The following is a 24400-nucleotide window of genomic DNA, read 5'->3' as shown; positions in this document are numbered from 1 at the left end:
AAAAAAGCAAAAGGTTGTAAAATTTGCGTTCAAGTTAATGATAAACTCAAAACTATGACTTTAACGCCTTGGCTATAATGGCCAAATCGTCCTTGGCAGAGACCTCATGTTGACTTTGCGGGACCATTTTTAGGTCACATGTATTTATTATTAATAGATGCATACTCAAGATGGCCAGAAATATTTTTAATGAAAAAAACGACTACAAATGCTACGATTCACGTATTCAATAAAATATTTGCCACACACGGATTGTCCATACACGCTGTATCTGATAATGACAGTCAGTTCACTAGTAATGAGTGCAAAAAAAATATTTTAAGGAGTTAGGCATTAAATAAACCTTTTCAGTGCCGTATCACCCGCCAACGAACGGCGCAGCCGTTAACAAATATTTCGTGAAAATATTTAAACGAAAGGTTAAAGCGATTGTAAGCAGCGATTGAGTTAGTATACATTCAGCACTACAACGATTTTTGTTCGTGTACCGAAGCTCTAAATGTACAAGTATGGGTGAATCACCAGCTAGGTTATTATTTAATTAAGAGTAACGAACACGTCTTCATAAGCTTTGTCCTAAAATTGAAAATGTTGTTATTTTGAAACAAGACTCTTAAGTTAATAATTACAAAGGGAAGAGAGTAGAAAAGTTTATAATAGGGGAAGAAGTGCTTGCGAGGAATTTTCATAAAAATCGTAATGTAATGAATGAAGAAAAAAGTTGTGAAGGAGTTATCTTCTCATGATTATTTAATACAATTTAAATACGAAAACGACATTCAGAAACGCCATAGTAATTAATTGCATCACTGGTGTGACAGTAGCCGTAGTAAGCCCAATCAATGTAGTTGCGAAGATTAATCGGTCGTGCAAAGATAATGAGCACACCTCGAGACGACCAAATCGCGACAAAAAGACGACACAAAGATTCCAAGCTAATTTTAAGTTTGTAAATATTATATAAAAATAACAAAATTGTAACTCTGTATTTCGAATTAAAAGGGGAAGACTGTAGTGTATGTAGCAAGTCCTGATAATGTACGTAAGAGCGAAATAGACAGTAACGAACGAGCGTCATGCGGAGCGCTCTCATCATGTATTCCTATAGAAATAAACAATCTATGCTAAACAACGTTAGAGCTCATATGTGTCTCCTTCAATTAAGCCCAGCCCTCTTAGTCACGCCTTGACAGATACTTTACTAAGCGTCATCCAGGAAGGGCTGTGGTTAAAACTTGAATGGGGAAAAAAAGCAGATTGTAATAAAAGAGGGCACCATTTATTGCCATAAGAAAAGAAAGAGCAAAAAAAAAAAAAAAAGAAAGGGCACTAAAAAAAAAGGAAATTATAAGCAGGACAAAAAAAAGAGAAGAAAAATTTATAATAATAAAAAAAATATGAACCAAAACCAAACTCGATGACGGTGGTCCGTTTTTGGCCGCTGAGTTGCCGTGGATCAGCTGATGCTAGACACCATAGGTCACTTACAGACCCAGTCTCCATCCACGCACTTAAAGCGGTGCCTCGGGCTTTCCTTGGAGCGCTTGACCCCTTTCAGCCTGCACATGTAGCATCGGACGAGACATGCGGTTTTCTCCCCCTCTTGAGTTTCTATGAAGCGGGCTTTCAGTAAGAGGCGTTCAGCCTCCTGGTGGAGCTGCCGGGCTTTGGTTTTCGCTTCGCACTGTTTGCGGCGCTCTACTTCGAAGTGTCAGGCCTCTTCGGCATGCCGGCGCTCTTCCTCATCGAGACCCATACACGTCTTCTTCCACAATGAAAAGAAAGCCATGAAGCTTTGACGGCCAATGATAGCTATTACCTCGGCTTCCGTGGTTATTGCCAACGACCCGTGTTCGTGAACGAAGATCTTCACCTCGCACTACGCAGTAATGCGTAATGCATATGACTGTACCATAATGCTGTTGGATGTTGGTTCCGACCAACTGAAAAGAAACTTTAGTGGAAATACTTCATTCCATAATCTTATTTATAGGAGAAAGACGACACTAATTTTAAAAATATGCAGTAGTTTCAAAATAGATGCAGCTGCCACATGTGAATAAAGTGATAACTGAGATGCAATGAAAAACTTATAATCTTTTTTTCTCCAAATAACAGTAACAGTTATATTTATCGAATGAACTCTAATTCCACATTAATTTTTCCAATCTTCACAATTACATCGGTATTCGATTGGTGAATCATCAAATGATTTATGTATTTTCCTATCTTTTGTATCATGTTATATATAACATGTATAAAAGCTCAAGTAATAATAGTTACATCGTAAAATCAGAAAAACGTGGGAGAGAGCGGAAGAAAAAATAATCTTACCGTAGACAAGAAAATATTTTTGCCCAGTTGTTTTTTGCCGTACCCAATTGATGTATTCCAATGTTAGGATTGCACTGATTTTTATTGAAAAACAATAACACTGTGTAAAAAGTTTTTTATTGTCAACCCGTTATTTTCGCATTGAAATACAAAAAAAAAAAAAAATTGTATTCATAATCATAACAGTAAAATTATTGTTGTACTGTAATAAAAAAACGTACAAACTTACTTAGAACTTTATTCAAACATCGCACCCTACAGATAAATGAATAAACTTGAGAAACAAATTCGTGCAGCACCAATTTAAGATGTAAAATTAAAATTCGGATTTGTATTAGTTATATTCCAAAGACCTCTTCTGTAAATAGGTAATATTCGCGTGAGCATTTATGGATTTAACAACATGACTACTTTTTATATTGAGCAATACAACCTTTTGATAAAAACATATATATATATGCGATAGTATGCTGATAAATAGGGATTATTACGGAGTTACTTGCCAATAATTCATTAATTTGCGTTATTTAGGAAGGACAATTTGGCTGCTCTCACTGTTGGGTTTCACAACAAGACGCTGTTACCAACAACTATTTACTTCGTCATCAACCTCGCACGCTGGTGAGTTGTACAGACCTCCTGCTAATTTTTCCTTCAAAACCAGCTTTCTCAACGAGCCACTACATCCACTACCAGTTTTGAAAAAATTAACTGTATGAATAACCTTAATTTTTATATAGCGTTCTTACATGGATTGAAACAAGAGTTGTTATTATTTAATAGTTTGGCTGTTAACATAGTGTCTTATAATAACTATTACTTTTTGGCATTATGACTCTCAATATCTCAGTTATTTACTTAAAGATTCGGTTTAAAATTTTTTTTTCTGAGTTTGAAAGAATCTCATACTAACAAATTAATTGCTTCTATACTTATTCATAACGTATGCCGTCAACAACAAATTAATAATTGACTTACAAAGAAATATAACACATCGTCATACAAGGATCAATATAGTTTAAATATACATGAAAACACGGCGAAAAGATAACGCGATACAGAGGGACAACAGTGCGTACGGGACTGCTAAGCATCTCTACAGATCGTGTGGCCATCTTCTTATATCGATGCGCTCAGCAATGATAAAGACAACGTTGCAGGTAGAGATGTACTAAATAGTACCTTACGTATGTATACGTACGTACATGATAACCACAGGATTCATGCACTTTGTGCTACCGTCTCCATAATAGTGCTAAGTAAATTGATCTAAAGAGATAACTATCATGATCTTAGTTGTTAAGTAGCCACGTGCATACTACTGTTTTGATGGCCCAAGAACAGTGAACAAAAAGAAATTTTGGAATGAAATTACCACAGAGATCAAATAAACAGATTGATTTTATAGAGAGTTATATTATATTATTATTTTTAATTGTTTCAATTTTATTAGAATATATTCTGATTAATAAGTCTATTGACTTTAATCGAGAAGAGTCCTTAGACTTTATTAAAACTTATACGATAAGTTGATCCCATTAGTTATTTCCCGAAACAAAATTGATAATTTTGATAAGTATGACTTATGTTTTTTGTTTGTAAGAAACTACCAACGTAAAAGAAATGTTGCGTACTCTTGCAAGTAAGTGTATGCATCGAGGCAGTTCCTCAAGGAATCTGGAGTTCCTCATGTAGGGCGTATCAAAAATTTTAATTTATTTCATTTTTTTTTCAATTAATAGTTCATCAATTTTTTGAAATTTATAATTTTTAGAATATTCTATTATCACCATTCCAAGAAATCTTAGAATATTGTGAAGAAGATGTAATGTAATGTGTCCTGTTAATTTTACGGAGGAAAATAGTTGGTGGATAGCGAATGCTCGGACCCTAGCAAGCACGGCTCCCTACCCAGACCTCTAAGCCAAGCCCCACCCACTTCTTACAACTTAAATATAAAATCTTGTACTTTACAGGTAAAATTGAAGGTAGCTACGTGGACTAAGTCTTTTGCTCCAGCCAAACAAGCCTGCTTTGAAATACCACATATATATATATATACACACATATTTTTTATGAGCACAGTTTGACTGAATCAATTTTTGTGTGAAAAAATGATTTTTTTTTTACATGAATACTTACGTGTATGTGACATGTCATTATTAATTATAATTTTAAAGTAACTTAATAATAAGTAAGTTCTCTTATTAAAATGGCTCATAAGATTTTCCTTTACTTTAAGACTCCATAATACATCAAATGTTTAAGTAATTATATACAAATTTCGTGTCTTTCGTTCTTTTGGGTGAGGGAAGAGTGTGTTTGGATCGTTTCAGTAAAACAGATATTCAATTTTGTTATAAAGGAACATATGTAGGGCTGAAACCAAGAGTATAAGGTGCATAAAAGAAACACAAAATAATTATGAATCAATTTTTATACATTCAAACTTGTAATACCCCAGGAAAATACAAGGACTTTAAGTTGACTCAATAAGGAATCTCTCATATCAAAAACGCCAATTACTGGATCTTATTCAAACCTGAACAAAATGGCTGCTAAATAGAAAGTTAAACAACGATTACGACTCGTAAACTAATAAGTAAATATCACTTTTTAGAGTAAATATTTGTAAAATTAATGACAGACGATTGTAATGTAAATTTACATTCAGCAATATGATTTCTTCTTCAGTGCCAATAAATGTATAAATCATAAGATAATGTTCTTTCTTACACGGGGCTCATATGAAATCGAGAAAAATTCAATGAAGTTTTGCTTGATAGCCAATAAATCAAAGTTCAAGTTAATTTAATGAAAACGCATAACAAGTGACCTAATGCTATTTTCGTTTGAACAGCGCTGACTTGCGAAAAATTAAAATATGTTCACATACATGGTCACTCTGTTTGTTTTTCCCTTTTTTCTACCTTTTATTAATTTAATACTAAAATCAAACCTCCTAGCACATACACCCCATTAGATCGCTAGCTTCTCCTGTTTAATATTCATGAACAAGAGAAAAGAGTTTAATCTTTGACGGCACGCAGAACTAACGGGGCTGTGTCATTCAAATACCACAGTAGTATGATATCACATGAAAATATCAATAAAATATGGATACTTCATTTAGGAAATAGAGACAAGTACGTATGTGAAGCCACCACAAGGGATTTATTGCTTCAGCAACGAGAAGTTATCCAAAAACAACTCATTAACTCGTTTTATTCGCCCAATGAAACAACTTCTACTACTTATGAACGCCCAAAAAGCCAAGTAAAGGTGACAGGCTTCCCGGAAAGCCTCTCAGTGTAGAGCAGCTGACTCTTCAAGCGGCGATCATGGGCTCCTTTCGTGTGCACGACAAGGGATGTATAGGTGCATTTAAATGTAAATGATGACATCTTGAAATTCGGTCAGGAGATTTTGATAAACCTTGGATTTTTATTTTTACGTATCTATCATTACCAGAAAATAGGATTTCAACTCCCTCAAAATTTTTTTATAGATAGTTAAAATTCCATTTTATGAATAAATTAATATTTCACTTGTTTGTTAGTCTTTAAGGATTTTTTTTTAAATAAATAAATAAAAAAACATTGTAATGATTTCTACAAAAATATATATTCAGAAAATAATTACAAAAACTAGATATTTGTGCGTGTATGTGTGGTTGTAAAAAGGTAAATGTATGATATGTACCATTATTTGGAATCGTATCGTAGATTTTGTTAAAAAAAAAAAAAATCATTAAGAAATTCTAAAATGCATGTCACTGCTGAGAAATACAACTTGAATTTAAGCATCTCTTTTTTTTATTTTATCAGTTTTGTGACTAAGACTTTCCAATTTAGTATATTTAGTACATTCCGTTACAAACTTTAAGTGTTAAAAAAATTTTCAACAAACATATATTTATTTGATATTCGGACTAATGGAGTTAACTAATTGGCCCTTTAAAAATTAATTCAAATAATAATAATCTGTATTTTACAAAAATCCATCTCCCCTAATCAAAGTTTACTTTGACCATATAATTCGATTGCTACGTTTAACTTTTTATAGGAAAATTTTGCTTTTGAGGTTAAATATTACGTATTTTTTACCTATAATATTATACGTCATTGTTTATTCTAGTAGTCTTTTAATTCAAATTAAAGTTATGACGATTATTTTCCATAATTTGCATTCATTTATTTTTATAACTTCTTAGAAAAAATGTAACTTGTGATGATTTTCATACATTATTTTTTAGCTTAGGTTAGGACCATTTTATCTTGTACTCTAGTGCCCAGTTTTAATTACTTATTTATTTTCTTATAAACCTATGTTTCTTAGCTGTCCATTGAAAAAAAAAATTTTTTAAGATACGGAGATTTTTTTTCACAATACTTTATCTACAAAAAAAAGGTCTCTATGACACTGTGGTGTGATAAAATTATTTACAAGCTTAACTTAGATCATTGAAGTATTCGCTGTGTGCCTATGTCAGGTGGCGCCGTCGAGTGAGAGAAATCGTCCCTCACTAAGATCACTAGAATGCATGCAGCCTAATAGGAACATTTTTCAATAAATTAAAAAAGAGGTTGTTAAGAGTGGATTGACCAAATTAGTCGAAGATTTGATCGTGTATTATGTTAGTGTGCAGTTATAAATTTTGTTTTGGATTGTGACCGTAATAACACAGCATATATGAGTGCATATACATGCTTACAGTTGTGTGGAGCTTAAGAAACACAAGTACTGCTCGTATTTATCTATTTCTCACAACACAGTGTTTAATAAACATAAATACTAATGATAGGTTAGGTTAACTTTTATACATTCATATTACGTTTCCGTGGATTACCTGTATCCTTTAAGCTTTACACAAGTGTAATCATATATAATGCACTTATATATGATATGTTATCATAGTCGCAATCTCAGTTTTTATTTTTTCTAATCTTGTCGTACACATGACAATACCAAACAAAATTTATCACTGCACACTTAAATGACTGATTCATTTGGTCAATTTACTCTTAATAACCTTTTTTTAAATTTATTTAAAAAATTACCTATAAGACTCCGTGCATTCTGGCGATCTTAGCGAGAGATAATTTCTCTCACTCGACGGCGCCACCTGACATAGGCGCATAACGAATAGCTCGAATTCTTGTTGAAGCTTTCTAAAAAAGAGATTGTATTCAATTACAGATTTTGTAAAGTAATTTGAACAAGTGTGAGTGCTCTGAGCAGGATGATCGTGCTTATACTCACAGTTTCTTTAAGATAAGAGTTATCTACTTTTTCCCTATACCATACATGTATAAACATTAGTATACATATTATTTTATTTTTTAAATTGATGATATTAAGAAACTATGATGAGACATTATCTTTAAAAATGAATACATACAGGGTAGTAAGATCAGAACATACACGATCACTATGTGTGTTGGTTGTGTAGTTAATCATTGGTATAAACAAATAGAAGAGGACATTTCAAGAAGAAAGAATAACATTTGATTCCTTAGGAGTAATCATCAAAAACTTTTATTAACTACATACGTATCAAAGGAACTGCTTAGCAGGTATTACATAATTTCAAGGATATCTTCTGATTAAGCATCTTCTGAGAGTTATTGTCAATTTTGAGTGCAACTATTCTAGTAGTTAAGATTATTTTCAAACCGTTCCAACAATTTTTTTGTGCTTTTTCTGAAATAAAAACATTGTATAAGTTTAATGCTTATCACTATATTTGTTCGTTATGTTAAACAAAAAATTACAATTAAAACATAATAAAAAAACTTTGTTAACTATTGCTTGATTTTAGTACAATACAAAGTAAACGAAAGCTTAATAAGTCATAATCAAGCACCCATACAGTTATGCTAAACAAAAGTCTATGGCAATGAGTAAACATGCACATTCTTTAGTCACTGGAACTGTCAATATCATGATTATCAGCTTTAGGAGTCTAGTATATTTCTACACTCTTAAATATAAGCAGAAAGTTAATAATACGGTAATTTATAATTAACATAAGGTAAATTCATATATATAATTTATAATAAACATTATATTGACCGCAATGTTTTTTCTTTATAAACTGTTTCTTAGCTCAACGTATGAATTCCATTACGTATTAGATCTTTTTCAAAAATTATATGTAAATGATACTTGAAATATTATTACGAGTTTTAAGGCAAACTATGTAACACTAACATTAAGAAATGGTGACCAAATGAAAAAGTGACTTTAAATAAGATTTTATGTTTGATAGAAACTATTTGGAAACGTACGTTTCCAGCGATATAAACAAGTCTTTTAAAAGTTTTGCTGTAAAGCAAGTTTTTAGCAACCATCACATTTTGAACTTCTAATGAAACAGCTGAAACTAAGTAGATAAAAATAAGTGTTTTAATTCCCAACCTGTAAGATCACACTTTACATTAGATTGTCGACGACAAGATTTGATTTTTTTTTTCAGTTGTATCGTCAATGGGGAAGGGCGTTAGTCGTATTTTATATACATGATAAATATGTAAACATTTTTTTTAGTTACATCGTTTTCAATTCACAGTTTTAAAAACAGTAAGGGATCTCGTGGCTCGAAAACCCTGAAAATAAGACATACATAAATGTAAGTGCGGGATTTTACTCATTTAGTATAAAAAAAAAAAATGAATAATGACTAATAGTGTCATATATGTATTGAAAATTGGTAAAATTAAAAAAAAAAAAAATTATTACTGAGAAAGTCATGTTTTGGTAGCTGACACTTCCACCTTAAAAGTATAATTTATTAGCTTTTGATTGAAGTTTTACAAGGAAAGTAAACGTCTCGAAGTAAGGCTGTAATCCAGCCCCTTCATATCAAAACACTATTTGCTTTTATTTCATTCAAGCTCAATATAATTCGAGCCAGCATTACTTACAGCTTACGTACACAAAGCTATTGGAAAGCCTTTCTTGTTTATAATAATATAAAAAAACCCTGAAAATCTAAAAGAATTTTGCAAATAAAACTATTGTTATTCTATCTTAATTTTTAAAGATGGTTGTTTTATTAAACGGATAAAGGCTTTTATGTAAAAAATTTTAATGTATTCAGTACATCTTTGACATAAAGATACTAAATTTAAATTGCTTTAGATTGCTGTTAGAAACTTTTCAAGAAAACTAAAGAGGAAAACTTTGTGAGCTAGCAATAATGACAATGAATATAAACTCTTAAAATGTAATATAACATGTAAAGTTTTTTTAAGCATTAAAAAAATGGTTAACAAAAGAGCAATGGTGAATTTTCTCATTCATACATGTATTGTATTTTGAAACTGTTAGAAACTATAAAAGTATAGAATAATTTCATAACCTGCAATACAGTTCAAACCACCTAACACTGATTTAATACTTTCATCAAAAATTCAAAGTACTTGGATTTCACTGTACTATAATCTACTTTGCACGATTTTTCGTTTATAGAAAAAAAAACGAATTGATAGAGATATTATTTTATGACCCTACAAATGTAAGTATTGCAGGAAGTTTTGCTAATGTTAAAAAAAGTTAGTTAATTAAATTTAGTACACCGTAGTTACATAATTGAAAATTAGTATACAAGCATGGCCTTAACTTGGCTGTATTGAAGTTTTTCCTATTTCTAGATGATACTTCTTTAAGTGTACATGATAATACTATTAAAAAGTTTATTTCTATTCCTATTATCGTTACAGAAGAAATTTCCAAAAAAGATTGGAAAAATTAAAACTTTTTTATTCGAAGCCCATTATTTTTGTCAAGTATATATATTACGTAATTTCTAATAGTAACTATGATTACAATTGGTCTGAAATCAAAACATTTTTATTAAAAAAGTTAATTTACATTACTTTAGATTACAATAAGAAAAAAACGTACATCTCTCAATAAAAATTCTATTAGCAAGAGCCTGGCCCGATCAAATCTGCTCTGAATACTGTCATCAATAAACTAAGCATGACTAAAAGAAATTTAGAGAAAAAATTTTAGTAGATAATCCAGAAATAAATAAGTTTGGTTACTAACAAGAATACACTTCTTTGTATAAAAGGTGATTGGAGACATCTAAGCGTATAATATCGTAAGACTGTAAAATATGAGAAAGTCGACAGTATGTTTCAAGAAGAAAAAAAAGCTCATAGATTATTGCATAGCAAAAGTTCAGTAATACCTATAAATGCTTAACCTACAAAAGAATACTTTGCTCGCATGATGTCAACTAAATACGGCTTCTCGCCAAGGAAATCTGGGCCTCCTTCACTAGAAGCTTCGTCTCGACAGCACTCTCAGACCTTCACTATCTGAGAAGCGTATCCCTGCCATCGCGATTTAATTCGATCTCAGAATAAATTTCCGGGTCCTTCACCGCTCGGGGTGCGCTCCCCTCCAGTTGTGAACCCGATATCCTGTATCACGTGACCACCCACCGACCCAGCATTTTCGCCATGCGTTTTTTGACCATCCTTACGGTGGATCACCAGTCAGTGACATGGCTGACGAGATTGTCATATTTAAAAGCAAATCTAATTCAGACTCAATGCTCATAGACCGATAACTTATAATTTACATTTCAGTTGTATCTTGCTTCGTAGAACTTGTTCGAATGAAATAAAAGTTAAATGCTCCCACTCAAGATTACAGTACATACAGTTACTCTGATTCTATTATCGCTATTTAAGACGTTAATGGAAACAACAAAGCTTTACACAAAATTGCATGAGTAATAAGTAATTATGCTACCGCTACGTAACAAAGACGTACGAGATGCAATACAATACATTACACCTTTACATAGTCAAGATAAGAATATTATCCGCACAATTGTTCCGCTACTTTATTTCTGCAGAATAACGTCAGATATTAACGTAGTGTATACGACCTGAATGCAGTCACAGGTGTATGGCTTGTGGAAAGAAGAGGACGTAGCACGAAAAAACACATTGTCTCTTAAAGAAAAAAAAAATTAGAAAGACAAGAAGACGGTATGCGGGTACGCACTGCTGCTCGGCAGAATAATGATGACGAGAAGATGGCGTGCTCAAACGTACTGCCGTACAACAAAATCAGACTGCATCTCAGCAGGATCGGGACGGCAAGAAGATGGCATGCACGAACGCACTGCCACTTGACAGGTTCAAGATGTCGAGGTTACGGCGTGTGCATAAGCACTGCCACTTATCAGGAGGAGGAGACGGGTGCGCAAACACATCGCCGTTACACAGTATCAGGACGACAATTCTGACGAGGAGACGGCGTGCGCGAACGCACTGCCAATACGCAGGATCAGTACGACGAAGGAACGGCGTGCGAGAACGCAGTGTGGTTTGACAGGTTCAAGATGACAAGGTTATGACGAACACGTACGTACTGCCACTTAGCAGGATTAGGAGGACCAGGAGAAGGTGTCCGAAAACGCACTGCCACTATGCAGAGTTAGGATGACGAGAAGACGGAAACACGGTATGGCGCACGAGATCGTGTGGGAGTTGGCGGTGGCAGCTCGTCCTCTGCGTCAAGATGCTGCTGCTTCCACTTCCGCTGTCACTGCTGCACTCGCTGCAGTACTGTGTTGTTGGAGTTTTCTCTGGAGCCGTTTCCTTTCTCTCTTTTATGTTCTCTCTAACGAGAATGCCCGATATAGGTGTAATTTTCATCCAATGCACCAAAATGTAGCTTACAAACTCAGCTTCGCGCAAAGAAAGAAACATTTTTGGAAAATTATCGAATTTGAAGAATATTCATTGCTGCCAAACAAAATGAGACTCTTAGTCATGGTAGATGATTTCAAACTGAACGTCATTTTAACCAAAATCAACAACATCTTTTTAACATGACAACGCTCGTTATTCACATTTGAACAGATATTTCGTATTTAACTAGACATACATGACAGAAGAATTTTTACATATTTAACTTTAAAATTTATGCTCAATTGATTCAGAACACCCTCTCTGGTCAATGTCGTGAAACCATGAAATCTCACACTAACTGAAGTAAGTACACTTTAAAATTTTTCTGTTGTATCACCGAATAAACTTATAAAAACTTATAATTCTTTTTTAACTTTTCTTTGTACAATTTTCTTATTATAAGTGATTTATTTTTATGTATAATTTTTTTCTATTACTTACTTATAATGATTTTATTAATTTTCTGTATGGTTTAACAGATTTTGTTTGCTTTGTACGTCAGTTTTTATATTGATGGTTATTAACAGAATAAAAACAGTCATCAACGAAATATTCTATTACCATGACAAATTTCAGTTATTATTTAATACCCTGATGAGTAAATAAGTATTTTATACGTACGTTTCATTATTTTTAATGAAATATCAAGACAGTATTTACAGCAGTTTTACCTATTATTCTAAATCTTATAATTTTTTCTAGTAACTAAATGATTTAAAATACATTAAATAATGTAACTATGGAATAAAAACTGACTATAAGTAGTTACAAAAACTTTTTTTTTTGAACATTGATCTAAATGAGATGATTAAGGTAATTTTAGCCTCTCATCTCATTTTCTAATTTGATTTGCAAAAATAATAATTGAAGTACTAAATCCTGACGAAGTTGTCCTGGTACTGATTACGTTAATAAAAGCGGTGTAATAAAGGTAAGGATACATAAAGGACAAGAAAGATACTTATCATCACTTTTCTTGAACTACTGCAGTTTAAAGACATCTAAAAACAAACTTATAATTCTGTCTGTTTGTATAATAGATTCTGGAAATCAAGATAATCTATTACCCACCACGTTTTAACTTTAGTTTCCTTGAAAAAAATGTATGGTATAGATTAAATTTTTCTTTTTCAGAATAAATTATAAATAAATATTCCTACCACATTGGTTTTTAAGATAATAAACTTACAAGTTTACAATTTTAAGACAGGTTACAATGGGACTTTCCGAATATAGGCAAAAAAAGCTACTTGAGTAACTAAGAAAATTCTGAGAAATAAACCGTTAAATAATTTACAATTCGTAGCGTTTTATACAATTTTTAAACTGTTGGGTCACCAGTATAAATACAAAGTAGTGAATCATTTAACAATTGTTATGAACCTTGTCTGCTGCGTACGTGTATGTCTCAAATATTTAGCAACAGAGCTGCCACATATATATATGTGTGTGTATGCAGCCATATGCAAGTGCGTGTGTATGGAAAATATATGCCGACTACCACGAGCTGATCGACACTGTTGCCATATCTCAGCAGAACGTAATAATAAACCTTTTTACATTTAAGCGTTATGCGTATTTTGAATGCACTAACAGATGATGCATTGTAGATAGGCCAGTGGGTGATAGACTACTTTAAAGAGCTTAGTCACATTTTATGCTTTGGCTATAGTCTCTGCAAATCAGATAGTAATCTTAGACCATGAGGTGCTACAACTGTTACGATGATCATTTGTAGAAAGCAAATCTAAAGATTATTCATGAAAACACTTGAGCATTGAGTTTTAACAAAGCTGTTTGAGGAGAAAGATTTTCTAACAAATGTAAATAACATCACTCTTACAATAAAAAGTGATTTTAAGATGCATTTATTGAAAGATCTCTTTTTAAATTTTAATGTTACCGAACAAACTTTGAAAAGTATTTTTTCATAACACTAGGTCTCTGTTAATCAGATAAGGTAATCAAACACTGAGTAGTAACATGCCACCAATACTAACGGTTGATGTCCACCAGTAATTTATAACACAGACCTTACAGGTCATGAAAAATGTACATTATTTTAACATTCTATTTTAAAAGCCCCTTTAGAAGATGTAGATCAGACAATGTTGTACGTTTAACCTTTGCATCTAACTAAACTTTTAGCAAACCAAGCAGACGCATTTGCCTACATGCATCTGTCAGGTATAGCCATAAACATTCCTACTCAGCTCAATGACAATGTGTCAACGCCGGGCGTACAAGCATTCGCTACGTTGCCTTCCAATAAATAGGCGTACTCGGAACATATTTTCCATTGCTTCCCATTTAAAAGGCATTGACCACGTAAACTTAATTCAAACATGGTTTTCTTAAAAAAAATTGTTCTACGCGCTACTCTATGGAAACTCCACAGTTATATATTAAATGTATATACTAGTAGGGTTCCACCCCCCTGCGTGATCCTTGCGCCAACCCTTTACTAACACATTATGCTGCAACTATTATGTTTTTTAAACAAGTTTTAAATTTTTATATTACGTAGCTTTGGAAACTATCACTGTTAATTGTTCAGTAGGTAAAAGATACGTTGAAGTTGATCTGACCAGGTTCTAAGAACAATATGTGTTTTGTGTGTTTATGAGTATCATTAATTAATTCATTTTGCTTTTAGACGAGCAAGCATCAGTAGATAAGAGCCCAATTATGTTTCAGTGAAGTTATTTAACGACATATTTCTTCAAACAAGAAAAAATTGGCGATTAGGGATTCAACTGTTTTTAAATAATATTCCTTTACAAAATGTTTTCTTAGTTGTAACAATATCAGAGATTAGCAAGCAGACAAGTTTCTTTAGTTTTATTTACGTATAAAAAGTATTTCAAGGTAGGCAGCTATTAGCAATTAGCAACTGGACTCGTTACTCGTACTATATTATTAAAACCTGATTTTTACTTGACTGAGGATGAATATTATTGATACATTATACCTAAATACAAATTGGTCCTTTTATTACGAATTCTTGCTCAAATGAAAATATATTTTACTAATATCATTAAAAAATACTTCAAAGCTATTGCAATTAGGATCACTTATGCTTGCTCACCCAATGTTCTACTTGTATTTTGTTAACTTACTATATTGAAAAACAATTTGTCAAATATAAGACTCTGTCTTTAGAGTCAATTTGTTTCCTACGAATTAAATGAACCCACTTATCAATTGTAGACTATTCAATTCATCACGATTATAAGTTTGAACTGTTCGACTTTATGGAGCTACTCATACTCCTATTACATTATTCATTTTTATTATATGATACAAATCTAAAGTTTGTACGGTGGGAAGATGTTTTGGATCAATCGAGCATGTATTCTAAACTAAAGTATGTTAAAAATTCTTCTGTCATGTATGTGTAGTAAAACAAGAAATATGTGTTTGAATGTAAATGACGAGCGTTGTCATGTTAAAAAGATGTTGATTTTGGTTAAAAAGATGTTCAGTTCGCGACCAACAACAATGACCAGGTGTCTCATTTTGATTGGCAGCAATAAATATTCTTCAAATTCGATAATTTTCCAAAAATGCTTTTTTCTTTGCGCGAAGCTGATTTTCTTAGTTACAGGAGGTAAAAAATGATTTCAGTACTACGTACGAGTTATGAGTATAGTTCATGTATGAAAAATAATAAAAATTGGTCAGATAGTAAAAAAATTAATACTCAGCTCGGACAACCTCGTCAGATACCAGGTATTGGGTAAGCACTTAGGTGATACGTAGCAGCTTCTTTATCAGTACTGTCTGAGTACTTAGCAGAAATTTTTCTGGAATTTGGCGGACACTTGCCCTTTTTAAGCTCTTGGCAGGTGTATTTGACCAAAAATTCTTGGGCGTTTAGGGGACACTAAGTAGACTCTTTCTAAATTCTAGGCGGATACTTGATATCAGGCTTTTCCCAGAGATTTAAATTACATTTGCTGCAAAGCACTTTCTGGTTACTTGTCAGTAATTTCTCGTGTATTCAGTAAGCACCTGAAAAATACACTTCAGGCGCTTGATAGATACTTGGCGGGAACTTGGCAGAAACTTTTTGGACATTTGGTGGACACATAGCAAACTCCTTCTGTGCTCATCGTACTTCTTAGGAACATGGTAAGTACTTTATACTCAATTGGTGAACGTTTTATGACGGGCACAAAGCTGGCGCTTGTCAAGTACTTACTTGTCACAGCTGCTTGATGAGCAGAAACTTGTGAGGCATTTAACAAAACATATACGGGTACTTAAAGGGCACATGATAAGTATTTGGTGGGCATTGGGAGGACACTTAGCAAATAATAGTTTTTATATCCTTTCCAGGCACTTCCTAAGCACTTGATGTTCAATCGGTGGTTAATTCCCAATTAATTGCCAGGTACTTTACAATTCACTAGCCAAACACATAACAAGAACATCCTAGGCACGTGCCGGGTACTTGCCAGGCACTTTCAAGTACTTGCTGATTATTTCCCGCTTACTTGTGGAGCACTTCCCTATAACATTATGGATTACTGTCCGGTACTTGCCAAGCACTTTTCAGGTGCTTACCGGATCCTTGCAGAGTATTTGCCGGATACTTGGACTTGGTTAGCAGCCGCGTTGGTGTGCAGTCGCGTGCGTTCTCGTCTCTGTCTTTTCTGGGCATATCGCGTGAATTAGTAAGTGAGCGAGTTGAATCTTGGTGTATTATTGTGAACTAAAGGTAGAGATATCGAGTGAGTTACAAATTTTTTGCGGTGTAAAGTGTACTTGTTTGTAAGAGGCGATGGAAAGGCGAGCGGTGAAAGAGTGAGGTTAGATTGTTTGCAGGTGGGGGCATTGCGCGTGATACGTGCATGTACGTTGGCTACTGGAATTGTGTGTGTGGATAATTATGACAGGAAAAATGAGCGAAAGGAGCGATAGAAAAGATGTGGGGGTCGGAAAACAAGATAAAAATCAGAGAAGGATAGCTGGAGGAAGCGGGGGAGTAAATACGAGAGGAACGTTGGCGACAAAAGGGGCAACGGGTACAACGGCTGGGAAGGGACAAAACGGTGCAGGGAACTTGCAGCTTAGAATTGAAGATAGTTTTCAAAAGGTCGTGAAAATTAATGATAAAGAAAAAATTTTAGAGTGCTCGGGCTGTGTTACTTTAAAGGAGAGGTTGCGCGAGGCTGTAGAGGGGTGGGATGATGAAAGAAAGGCAACAAAAGAGGAAATCAACAGGTTGAAAAATGTCGTCGAAGCGGATCTCAAAAAAATAAGGACAGAGAATGTAAAGTATAAGAAAAATAAAGTCGAGGTAAAAGCCATAGAAACAGAGTTGAGGGAAAAGATTGAGTCAATGGAAAGAGATGTAACGGAGTTTTTCAATAAAGTTAACGACAAGTTAGGACAGTTCGCAGCGGCGGTTGATAAGGAAGGAAACACAGGTATGTTATCGGCAGACGCGAGTGTAGGAAGCGTTACAAACAGTAACACGGAGACGGGTATATATGCGCATAGTGGGGCTTTTTCATCGGAAAGTAGAAGTTGTTTTTCGGTCCAGGAGGTAAGTTTTTTAAAAAAGATAGTGAAGCAGCAAGAGGAGAAGGATAGGCAGGAAAATGTTGTAATTAGGGGGGTCACGTTATACGGGGATTTACGCGTGGGAGCGGAAAAGTTCTTGTGGGAACAGCTCGGTGTGCGTGTGACGATTATGAATATGAGGCGTAGCGGAAATGTTTTTGTTGTGAAAATGGGTAGCTGGAAAGATAGAAACGCGGTACTGAGCAATAAATTTAAGTTAAAGGGAACCAAATATTTTGTTGAAAGCGATTTGAGTTTTGATGACAGAAAGAGACAGGAAAAAATTAACGCGTGGGTCAAAGAAAAGCGAATGAGCGATACGAGTATAAAAGGTGGATTCGGTGGTTTTTGGATAGATGGTAGGTGATACAAGTGGATAGGTGTTGCGAAAGCGGAAGGTATTTTCAACAGACGGTTGAGGAGAGTTGGGAATATTGTCAACAGAAGCACGGCCCCGGTCGCAGCAGTGGCCACAGCCTGGAGAATACAAGGGAAGGATAAACAAAAAGAGAAGGAAGGGAACGACGCAGCAGGAAATGTTGACAGTGGTAGCTTCAGCGAAAATATGAAGGAGTTTTTTGCGTAGGGCCCAGAAGAGGAAGTCGCGGTGGTGGAAGGCACGATATGGAGGAAAGAACGGTATCGGATGAGGTAAAGCGTACAACCTGTAAATTGCTGAATGGTAATAAGTTTATCTTTTGGAACTGTGCCGGGATTTTTAATAAAGATAGGGACTTTTGGGACTTTGTTGAAAAGTTTGATTCTGTCAGTTTATGTGAAACATGGTTGGAAAAAAGTCAATGGCTAAAGTTTAAAGGTAAGCTCTCAAACGACTTTGTGTGGAAATCTGTGGCAGCGGTAAGACTGAATAAAAAAGGTAGGGCTATGGGGGGTTTCCTGATCGGTATTAGGAGAGCGGTTTTAGGCGAGGATGAAGATTTTGATTTGTGCGTTAGAAATAATATTGTAATGCATAAAATGAAATGTAATAAAAACTTTGTAAATGTATGGTCAGTATACAATTCCGGTGACTTAAAGGAGGTTTTGAATTTTATTGAAAATTTTGATGTTAACGAAGAAGAGAAGGTGATAATTGGGGGTGATTTTAATATAAGAGTAGGTGAACTAGGCAACTTTGTGGAGGGTGAGTCGGGGAAAGTAAAGGGTAGAAAAAGCAAAAACATTAGAGTTAGTAATGAAGGTAAACAAATGATAGTAATGGTCGAGAGTAAAGGTTTGATTATGCTGAACGGTTGGTGGGATGGGGATGAAGAAGGGGAGTTTACATATGTGGGTGCAAGAGGGTCCTCGGTAATTGATTATGTATTAGTTAATGATGTTTTGCTGGGATGGGTTAATTACTTACAGATTATAGGTAGGACGGACTCGGATCACATGCCCTTAGGCTTAGCAATAGATCTACAGGACGGGTTTAAAAAGTTTGATAAGAGAAAAGGTAACGCGGTGGTTAAATCTGTGTGTATGTGGTCTGAGGAGGACATTGCGAACTTCAGACAGACTGAAGAAGACCTGTGTAAACTGATAAGTGTGAAGTGTTACGAATCAGTGGAGAAGTTGTGGGCAGCGATAAAGGACACGGTGAATAAAGCAGTGGTCAGAAAAGAGATTAAGATAAAGGGATGGAAGATTGGTGAGAGGAAATGGTATGATAAAGAATGTAGGGCAAGGAAGAGAAAAGTGATGGCAGCGTATTACAGACGGAGGAATGGTAAAGCGAACAAGCTTTGTTATATAAAAGAAAAAAGAGAGTGGAGAAATCTTTGTAACGAAAAGCTGAAGAACTTTAAGGCTATGAAAGAGGCCACGTTAAGAAGCATAAAAAATGAGAGCGAGGTGTGGAAGTTTCTCGGAACTAAGAGGAGAGGTGCACCAGCGGATGAAAGTAATATTCCTATAAAAGAATGGGAGGAGTACTTTAGGTCGCTTATTGACGGTAGTTGCGTGAGGACTGTGGGTGAAAAGAGAGTGGGGCAAAATGATGAGGACAGTTTAATTCTGTTGGAGGATGTAGAGGTAGAGATGGCTATTCAATCGTTGAAAAAAAAGAAGGCAGCTGGTGTGGACGATATCCCAAATGAAGTGTGAAAGTGGTGTGGTCAAGAGTTGTTCAATAAACTGGTAGATCTGTTCAAAAAATTGTGGAATGGTGAGGGTGTTCTGGAGGATTGGAGGGTGGCAATTGTCGTGCCATTATACAAGAAGGGAGAGCCTAATTTAGTTGGGAATTACAGAGGTATTTCTTTGCTCCCAACGTCGTAGAAGGTATAAACAGAAGTTTTGAGATCAAGGCTGGCCTATGAAGTGGAGGAGAAAAATATTTTGCCAGATGGTCAAGCTGGATTTAGGAAAGGCAGATCTACGTTGGACAATATCTACATCCTGGATCATATAGTGCAGACGGCAAAATGTAAGAAAAACAAAGTGTACGCGTGTTTCGTGGACCTGACCGCTGCTTTTGATACGTTGAATAGAGTAAAGTTGTGGAAGTATATGGCAGAGGAAGGGATCAGTGTTTATTTAATTAATCGGATCATGGAACTGTATAAGGAAACTATAGTGCTGGTGAAAGTGAACAATGAGAGATCGGACAGGTTCTGGAGTTCGAAAGGACTGAGGCAGGGTTGTGTTTTGAGTCCGATTCTATTTTGTATCTATATTTCGGCTTTAGAGAAGGAGTTTGGCACGAGAACAGTAGGTGGGGTTGTTGTAGGAGGGTCGAGGATTTGGTCGCTAGCTTATGCTGACGACCTGGTTTTGCTGGCCTTAAATAGGGAGGCGTTGCTAGACATGCTGGGGACTTTGGGAAAGTTTCTGCAAGGTAGGTATTTAATATTAAGTGATAAAAAAACAAAGGTGATGGTGTTTAATAAAGGCAAGGTTGGTAAAAAAGTTAAATGGGAATTTGATATTAAAGAATTGAAGGAGGTTGTATCTTTTAAATATTTAAGCTTTAACTTTAACAGGGAGGCAAATTATAAGGAACATATAAGGGAGCTTAGGTTAAAAGAGATGATTGCGGCTAAGAGAGTGTGGGGATTGGGGGAAAGAAGGTGCAAAAATGATTTTAAAAGGAGGAGGATGCTTTTTAACTATCTAGTTAGAAGCACAATGTCGTATGGGGCGGAGATATGGGGGTGGGAGGAAAAAACTAAACTTGAAAAAATACAACTAGACTATTATAGATGGGTTTTGAAGCTGGAATTCTGTCCACCGAGGTACATCGTTTATAGTGAGACCAAAGTAGATAAATTGTGTACTACGTGGCGAATGCGTGCGTTAAATTTTGAGAAAAAGATAAGTCAAATGGAGGATGATAGATTAGTAAAAAAGTGCTGGAAAAAAAAGGAAATGTTGGGTAACCGCGATTTATACAGTGTGGAAAGAGAAAAATTCTTTCATTCAATTGGTTTAAGCGCGTTAGCTGTAAATATTAGTATAGGTACTGAGGTCAATGTAAATAGAGATATTAAGCAGAGAATGTGTGATATAGAATTACAGAGGTTGGATGTCTGTGTTAAAAACTCAAGGTATAATAAAAGGTATGAGAGTATAAGAACTGAAAAATTGCCAAAATATTTATTCAAATTTCGTAAGGATTGTGATATTAGTACTATCGCGAGAGTAAGATGTGGTAATGTAGTATTAGAGAATAGGTATTGGTGGATAGCGGAAAAAAGGTTATGTGTATTATGCGGTAAGGATTCTAGCACTATCGAGCATGTAATAAATAATTGTGAGGTAAGCTTTGAGTGGAAAGAAAATAAAACGGAATATAAAAGGGTTCTTAACTTGTATACGAGGAGTGAATTAGGAGTAAGTGAGGTAGTTAAACTATTCAAGAGGTATGAGATTAAGTGCAAGAAAAAGTGTGAAGGAAGTAAATAAAATATTTAAAAAAAAAAAAAGTATTTATTTTATAATTAAGCAGTAGTAGCGTGAGACAGAGACGAGACTCGGGTGTGGGTATGGAGAGTATGAGTGTGGACGGTGTGTTGGTATGGTATGTGTCTGGTTCGGATAAGATATCAATCATTATTTGTAAACCAAGTCCTTTTTCTGGGCCTGCTGGCTGAAAATAAAGATTTATATATATATATATATATATATATTTGCCGGATACTTGCTGCGTACTTACAGGGCACTTACCGTGTACTTGGTAAGTTCTTAACACACCCAGCAGGCATGTGCTGGACACTTCATGGGTACTTGATAGGTACATAACAAGTACATCCTGGATACTTGGAGAGTCCTTTCCAGGTTCTTGCCGAAAACTTATTTAACACATATAAGGCACATATCAGACACTTGCTATGAACTCCCTCAGTACTTGTCAGATATTTGTGGAGCCCTTCCCCAGCAATTAAAAAAGTTATTGCCAGGCACTTTCCGAGTGGGGTACTTACTGGGCAATTACTGGGTACTTGTCCAGTAGGTAAGCTATGAGGATTCTAATCCAGTAAGGATTCTAATCCAGTGAGGATTCTTATCCAGTGAGGATTCTAATTCAGTGAGGATTTTAATCTGGATTATCCTCCTTACTGGACTAGAATCCTCACTGAATCAGAATCCTTTCTGGATGAGAATGAGACTTCGGCCAGCCCATTACTATCCCTCACCCTTTCTGCCTTTTCACTGCCTTTACAAACCCTGCTTAGCCGAGGTTAAAATAAAATAATACTAATTATTACACTTTAATTAAGAAGATAATAATAATTAGTGGTACGTTTTTTGTAAGCATTTAATAATTTTCAAGTTAACTGTTTTATAAAACCACTGATTGTAACGCAAATCTGCATTACCATTAGTGACATGGATCCACTATCGTGCATTATCGACACTGTATAATTCACACCTTTATTACCTACACGCGCAAGCGTTCATTACTCCTACGAGGATAAATGGCAGTGCTGAGCATCGAAGCAGTCATTTTTTGCTTGGAATTAGTTGGGAGCCCATCGGCAGCAGCAGAAATACCGAGCTTCACTACGTATACACAGAGAATGATCCCCATGGCTTTCTCACTCCACTTTTCCTTCAGGAGACCCTTCTCGTTGAACGGCTCATAGATGAATAAGCTCTCTGCGGCTTGCAGTCTCCTTATGTAGAAGTTCTGGTAATCCACATCTTTCTTATTCATGTGTACATGCGCACATACACTCCCACTTTAGTCATACAAGGATACAAGGCAGCGCTAAGCATCGAAGCAATAGTTTTTCGTGTTTATTAGTTTCCTATCTTCAAGTTTTAATGGCCTTAAAGGAAAGCCTCTAATAGAGTTGGCTATTAGCTAATTGCATAATTAATTAAGCGGCAGATTTGAAAAATTAATTTAAAAAAAGTTAATAGCAATTTAAATTAACAAAAATTATTAAAAACGAAAACACGTTTTACTTTACCGGTTTATTCAAGTGTTCTTCGAAAACTTAGAGAGTATAAATATTATTTTATGAAAAAGTTACGGCGCGAAGTACGCAGAGGCAGAGCGCTTGACTTTAGGACGGCTTAAAAATAACTTTAACATGTATTTACTTCTGTTTATACCCATAAGGTGCTTTAATGAAATTTTTTACGTCCGTAAGGTTAATTGAGTAGCACGTTTGATTAGAGCCCCAATCAAACACTTTTGTCTAAGAGGGACAACCAATAAATCTCAATTCTTTAAAAAGCGTAGCAAAAAGAAAAAAAAATTAGGACGATTTTTTATAGTATTAAATACTAAAGTATTAAACACTAAAAGAAATAATCACACCTGTTCTATGGACTCAGGCAAATCTAGGAGTAACTTTTTGTACAGTCTTACGTAATAATGCATATAGTTGACCTTGTACGCCCCACTGCAATGCGGGAAAAAAGTGGCCATTTTTATTTTATCAGTTGGAGGATAGTCAAAATCAGTAATATTATGAACAATAAATTTGAATCTTTCCTACTATTGTCTTCTCAGTGAATCAAATACATGCACTTTTTTTAGCAATGTGTAAGTGTTTTTTCCTAATGATAATAATAGAATTTTTCCAATAGTATTGTACAAAAAATTTCCAGATTTCCACGGTATACCGTGGAAACGAGGTTTAAGCCATTAGGATTCTCTTCTGTATTTGTCTAAGAGTCATTGCCGTAGAAAGGGCTCTTTGAAGAGAAACACTATACATTTACTATCAGAATGAAGTGGTAGTGTAGCTACTACTTGAGAAATAAATTGTCGAGAGGCTGTTTAAAATCTCGCATATCTACTATATAAATCATTACTCACAAGTGCTTAGGATCGTTACATGACTCCTCTCTATAATACTTTTTTCCACTTGATGTTTTCCTCCAAAATGGATTACTATTTTTCATTACTTTTTTGCGATTCTTTTTTCTTCTTTTATTTAGTCCATTTCACGTACCTGTCAATTGACTTTTCACACTCTTGGTATTTTCTATCGTACTCTTTTTTTTCACTCTATAACTTTGTTCCGTGATGGTTTGCTTTTATGATGTATGAATAGCCTTTTAAACAATTTCACAACTTTTTTTTATTTTAAGATTTGTCTTCAGATTTTTTCTGTGCCGATTCCTTTTCCTCGCGTCTCTTCTCAAACTTTCTTTACTCTTCTTGTCTTCGCTTGTTCTCGTCTTTTTCTCTGCTCCAGCTGACGCTTTCTCTATGACGGTTATATTAGACGAATGATGTTAAGAGAGCTAGGCACGAGCTTTTATAATTTTATCCCCACTACCACCATCTACCCTCACCATCACTTTACATGAGTTTC

The 24400-nt window shown here is 34.7% G+C and overlaps 1 protein-coding gene across 4 annotated transcripts in view; it reads right to left on the bottom strand.

Annotated features, from left to right (window-relative positions):
• Positions 1–24400, bottom strand: part of BORCS6 (BLOC-1 related complex subunit 6) — a 441611-nt gene that overhangs the window by 56553 nt on the left and 360658 nt on the right. For 3 of the 4 annotated variants that reach the window (XR_016293438.1, XR_016293440.1, XR_016293439.1), the window contains one exon: positions 7888–8037. Coding sequence is in view for 1 of the 4 variants with exons in the window: in XM_089597756.1 (XP_089453882.1) it covers positions 7986–8037 (52 nt within the window). In the remaining 3 variants the exon portion in view is untranslated. Of the gene's footprint in view, positions 1–7792; positions 8038–24400 lie in introns of those variants that run through there. The other variant, XM_089597756.1, reaches the window with a different exon arrangement.

This window comes from Copidosoma floridanum, unplaced genomic scaffold (assembly GCF_036245765.1).
Source record: "Copidosoma floridanum isolate Cflo_tuat_1 unplaced genomic scaffold, Cflo_Japanese_pri ptg000004l, whole genome shotgun sequence".
NCBI lineage: Eukaryota > Metazoa > Arthropoda > Insecta > Hymenoptera > Encyrtidae > Copidosoma > Copidosoma floridanum.
Note: the sequence above shows the minus strand (reverse complement) of the source record. Positions and strands in the feature narration are given on the sequence as shown.